The sequence below is a fragment of the Sprattus sprattus genome (genome assembly GCF_963457725.1).
Source record: "Sprattus sprattus genome assembly, chromosome: 3".
In the NCBI taxonomy this organism is placed as follows: Eukaryota; Metazoa; Chordata; class Actinopteri; order Clupeiformes; family Clupeidae; genus Sprattus; species Sprattus sprattus.
The window spans coordinates 60,500,549-60,505,548 of record NC_137922.1 but is presented as its reverse complement, the minus strand read 5'-3'; the positions used below and the strand labels follow the sequence as shown (position 1 = coordinate 60,505,548).

General features: G+C 46.4%; 1 protein-coding gene across 1 annotated transcript in view; it reads left to right on the top strand.

Moving 5' to 3' along the window:
• The window catches only part of bicc1 (BicC family RNA binding protein 1), a 129,025-nt gene that overhangs the window by 86,470 nt on the left and 37,555 nt on the right, over positions 1 to 5,000 (top strand). Inside the window, exon 8 of the mRNA XM_080834022.1 lies at positions 4,645 to 4,833. Coding sequence (XP_080690148.1) covers positions 4,645 to 4,833 — 189 coding nt within the window. The remainder of the gene's footprint in view (positions 1 to 4,644; positions 4,834 to 5,000) is intronic.

The window sequence follows — 5,000 nt, the reverse complement described above, 5'->3', positions numbered from 1 at the left end:
GACCAGTTCAGGTTCACCAAACCAGTTCAGGTTCACCAAACCAACAGGGTTCACCAAACCAGTTCAGGGTAACCAAACCAGTTCAGCAAAAGGTCTGAAGTTTTTTACTGTTAAGACACGGAGTTCATGGAGCCTTCACGTGTTATATGACAAAACAGAATAATGTTACTGTACAAACATATTGCAGAGGATGTTTGTGAAAGAGATGGTTCTTCATCTTAAAGAGACAGAGAACCTTTCATGAGATGATTCCCAGGAACAACAAGCATGGGTTCTGGCCAAGAACCTTGGTTCTAAGAGTGCACCAGCTGTCTTCCATTGTGACTCAGAGCACGCTCTGCGTGTGTGTGTGTGTGTGTGTGTGTGTGTGTGTGTGTGTGTGTGTGTGTGAGTGTGTGTGTGTGTGTGTGTGTGTGTGTGTGTGTGTGTGTGTGTGTGTGAGTGTGTGTGTGTGTGAGTGTGTGTGTGTGTGTGTGTGTGTGTGTTGTGTGTGTGTGTGTGTGTGTGTTGGTGCACCGTGGGAAAGCATTGATCTCATCTTCATTGCATCACCACAGTTGTTTCCTCCCTGTTTTACATTTAGCCCTTTTTACCCTTTTGACATTTAGTTGTAAATTGAGTCGCTTCTAAACAACAAAGTCACTTTTATACAAAGCAACTAGCAACTTGTGTAGCTCTACCATCCCACCACAGGAACATAGTTGGGCTGCAGGTTCTCTGTGCTATTGGGGACAGGTGTGTGTGTGTGTGTGTGTGTGTGTGTGTGTGTTTGGAGGGGGGGTATACCACAAACAACCGACCACTGTCATGACTGTATGCTCTAACAGCATAGTACGTAGCTACAGGAACACACACACACACACATACACACACATGTTCTCTGTGCTGTTGGGCTACGGGAACACACACACACACACACAGGTTCTCTGAGCATTTATGAAATGCGTTGTCCGTCCATGCTGAAGGAGCTCTGGGTTAATGCCCATGCACACACACACACACACACACACACACACACACACACACACACACACACACACACACACAGCTCTGGGTTAAAGCCCATGCCCGAGCGAGGCAGTATGAAAATTAGCCTCGCATTCTAGCACTCGCATGCTTCTTTAGCTACGCCACTGTTCTCTGCAGGGCTAAAACCACTCGGGTGGCAAGACTCAGGCCTGTCTACACACACACACACTCACTCACTCATACACTCGCACACACACACACACACACACTCGCACACACACACACTCACATACACACACACATACACACTTACTCATACACTCTCACACACACATACACACTCTCGCAAACACATACACACTCACACTCGCACATGCACACACATACACACAGACATACAATACACACTCACACACACCCACAATCACACACGCCAAGCACTCACATACACACACACATACACACTTACTCATACACTCTCACACACACATACACACTCTCGGATACATATACACACTCACACTCGCACATGCACACACATACACACACACATACCCACTTACTCATACACACTCACACATGCACTCACATACATGCACACACACTCACACAATACACACTCACACACACCCACACACTAAGCTAGTTTCTCGTTAATGTGTTTTTTAAAGTCAGCCCTTGGGAGTGTGTTTTACGAAACACAGAATGGTTTTGATTCAACCCGAGGTCAGAATGAGGCTCAGACGTCTGGGTCTCTGTGTGTGTGTGTGTGTGTGTGTGTGTGTGTCTGGGTCTCTGTTGCTTTTAGCAAAAATAATCTCGTATCACGAAACACTTAACGCCCGCCCTGCCTCAACGTTTATTAATAAAACATGCTAATACTTAACTTGCGATCTTTAGCAGCTTCGACGTGCTGAGTGGGCGTCTCACACACACACACACATACACACACACACACACACACACACACACACACGGGGCCGTCTCAGCGGGGAGGTCAGACTATATTTAAACCTGGACGGAGAAATAGCACAGAAAATAAAAAGGAGGGGAAGAATGGGGGGAAAAAAAGGAAAACGGAAAAAGAAAAATAATACACCGGCGAGATGAATGATTGGAATTCCCAGCCTTCAGGCGCAGCAGGCTGACTGGTGGCCCATTTCCTGTTTCTCGACCAATGAAAGCCTCCCGTTTTGTCCTGGGAAGGAGGTGCCTCCCACCACATCTGAGGCGGGGGGGGGGGGGGGGGGTGGTGCTGGTTAGCCATCTTTCATTTCTCTCTCTCGGACTAAAATGCGAACGTAAGCATGGGCCTCACAACACACACTCACACACACACACACACACACACACACACACACACATGGGCCTTACAACATGTGGGTCTGATCATAGGGACATTTTTCAAGGGCTGGGTTGCTGGCGATGTTTACACTCCGAGCCCTGGTAAAGGGCTGTTTGGAGGGGCGCCAGTGAAGTCGAGGTGGTGTGTGTGTGTGTATGGTGTGTGTGTGTGTGTGTGTGTGTGTGTGTGTGTGTGTGTGTGTGTGTGTGTGTGTCTGTGTTTGTGTGTGTGTGTGTGTGTATGGTGTGTGTGTGTGTGTGTGTGTGTGTCTGTGTTTGTGTGTGTGTGTGTGTGTATGGTGTGTGTGTGTGTGTGTGTGTGTGTGTGTGTGTGTGTGTGTGTGTGTGTGTGTGTGTGTGTGTGTGTGTGTGTGTGTGTGTGTGTGTGTGTGTGTGTGTGTGTGTATGGTGTGTGTGTGTGTGTGTGTGTGTGTGTGTGTGGTGGGACCGCTGTGCAGACAACACATTGATGCTGCTTTGTTCCACTGCGGTGGTTGATAATGATGAGGAGGAGGAGGATGTTGGGGTTTTGTTTGTTCTGTAGAAGTGTGTGTAGAAGTGTGTGTAGAAGTGTGTGTAGAAGTGTGTGTATGCAGAAGTGTGTGTGTATGTAGAAGCGTGTGTAGAAGTGTGTGTAGAAGTGTGTGTAGAAGCGTGTGTAGAAGTGTGTGTATGTAGAAGTGTGTGTATGTAGAAGCGTGTGTAGAAGTGTGTGTATGCAGAAGTGTGTGTATGTAAAAGTGTGTGTGTGATGCTGCTATCTCCCTGCACAGCCGCACACATATTCAGACCTAACCTCACAAACACAAGAGTCTCTTAACTAGAGCATACTGTATTCTCATTGGTCTTAACTAGAGCATACTGTATATTCTCATTGGTGTTTTAGAGTCTCTTAACTAGAGCATACTGTATTCTCATTGGTGTTTTAGAGTCTTAACTAGAGCATACTGTATTCTCATTGGTGTTTTAGAGTCTTAACTAGAGCATACTGTATTCTCATTGGTGTTTTAGAGTCTTAACTAGAGCATACTGTATTCTCATTGGTGTTTTAGAGTCTTAACTAGAGCATACTGTATTCTCATTGGTGTTTTAGAGTCTTAACTAGAGCATACTGTATTCTCATTGGTGTTTTAGAGTCTTAACTAGAGCATACTGTATTCTCATTGGTGTTTTAGAGTCTTAACTAGAGCATACTGTATTCTCATTGGTGTTTTAGAGTCTCTTAACTAGAGCATACTGTATTCTCATTGGTGTTTTTAGAGTCTTAACTAGAGCATACTGTATTGTCATTGGTGTTTTAGAGTCTTAACTAGAGCATACTGTATTCTCATTGGTGTTTTAGAGTCTTAACTAGAGCATACTGTATTCTCATTGGTGTTTTAGAGTCTTAACTAGAGCATACTGTATTCTCATTGGTGTTTTAGAGTCTTAACTAGAGCATACTGTATTGTCATTGGTGTTTTAGAGTCTTAACTAGAGCATACTGTATTCTCATTGGTGTTTTAGAGTCTTAACTAGAGCATACTGTATTCTCATTGGTGTTTTAGAGTCTTAACTAGAGCATACTGTATTCTCATTGGTGTTTTAGAGTCTTAACTAGAGCATACTGTATTCTCATTGGTGTATTATCTGTCCAGTTTCCGACACTTGCAGATAATCCTTGGAATCAACTACATTTTTGTATCCGCATTTTATTCTGATTCTTTATTTCGATCTAAATCGAAAGCGGCCCGCTTTTTTCATATGGATTCCTTCAAAAGACGGATGCTATCGTTAAGTCAAGATTAATAGGAATCTGTGGTCGGATTTAACATGAGACGTCTTGGCACACACACACACACACACACACACTCACTCCCGGTCGGATTTAACATGAGACGCCTTGGCCCGGTCATCACGTCTTTCGGCACACCCTCTCTCTCTCTCATTCTCGTAAACGCCTGGATGTAGTCTGTGTGTGTGTGTGTGTGTGTGTGTGTGTGTGTGTGTGTGGATGTAGTCTTGTTCCATTACCTTTGATCCAACAACCACAGTCTCTCCGGGAAGCTCCAGGCCTATTGGCTTACAGCACCTGCCTAACCACTACCAGGCCCATCAGCTGGACGCCCAACACCTACATTCAGCATTCGAGTTGATTGACATCTGCTCTGTCCAATCCTGACTCACCAAATCCTCGAGTGACAGCAGTTTCTCCCGCCCTCCTCTCTCCTACAGGAGCTGCTCCCATTGGTTCTGATGTTCGAGCTGCCGGTGATTGACATATGCAGGGTCCAATCCTGACTTACCAAATCCTTGAGTGACAGCAAGTTTCTCCCGCCCTCTCTCCTACAGGAGCTGCTCCCATTGGTTCTGATGTTCGAGCTGCCGGTGATGGTGCAGATGAACCCTGACCCCAGCTCCCCGGCCATCCAGCACATCGCCCAGACCTACAGCGTCTCCGTCAGCTTCAAGCAGCGCTCACGCCCCTACGGAACCACCGGGGTCGTCAGGGGGTCGCAGAACAACGCCGCCGCTGTCAAGGTGCGCGTCACACCGGACGCACACACACACACACACACAAACACACACACACACACACACGCACACGCACACGCACACGCACACGCACACACACACACACATACACACACACACACACACACACCCCGTCACATAGATGCACACACACACACACACACTCACACACA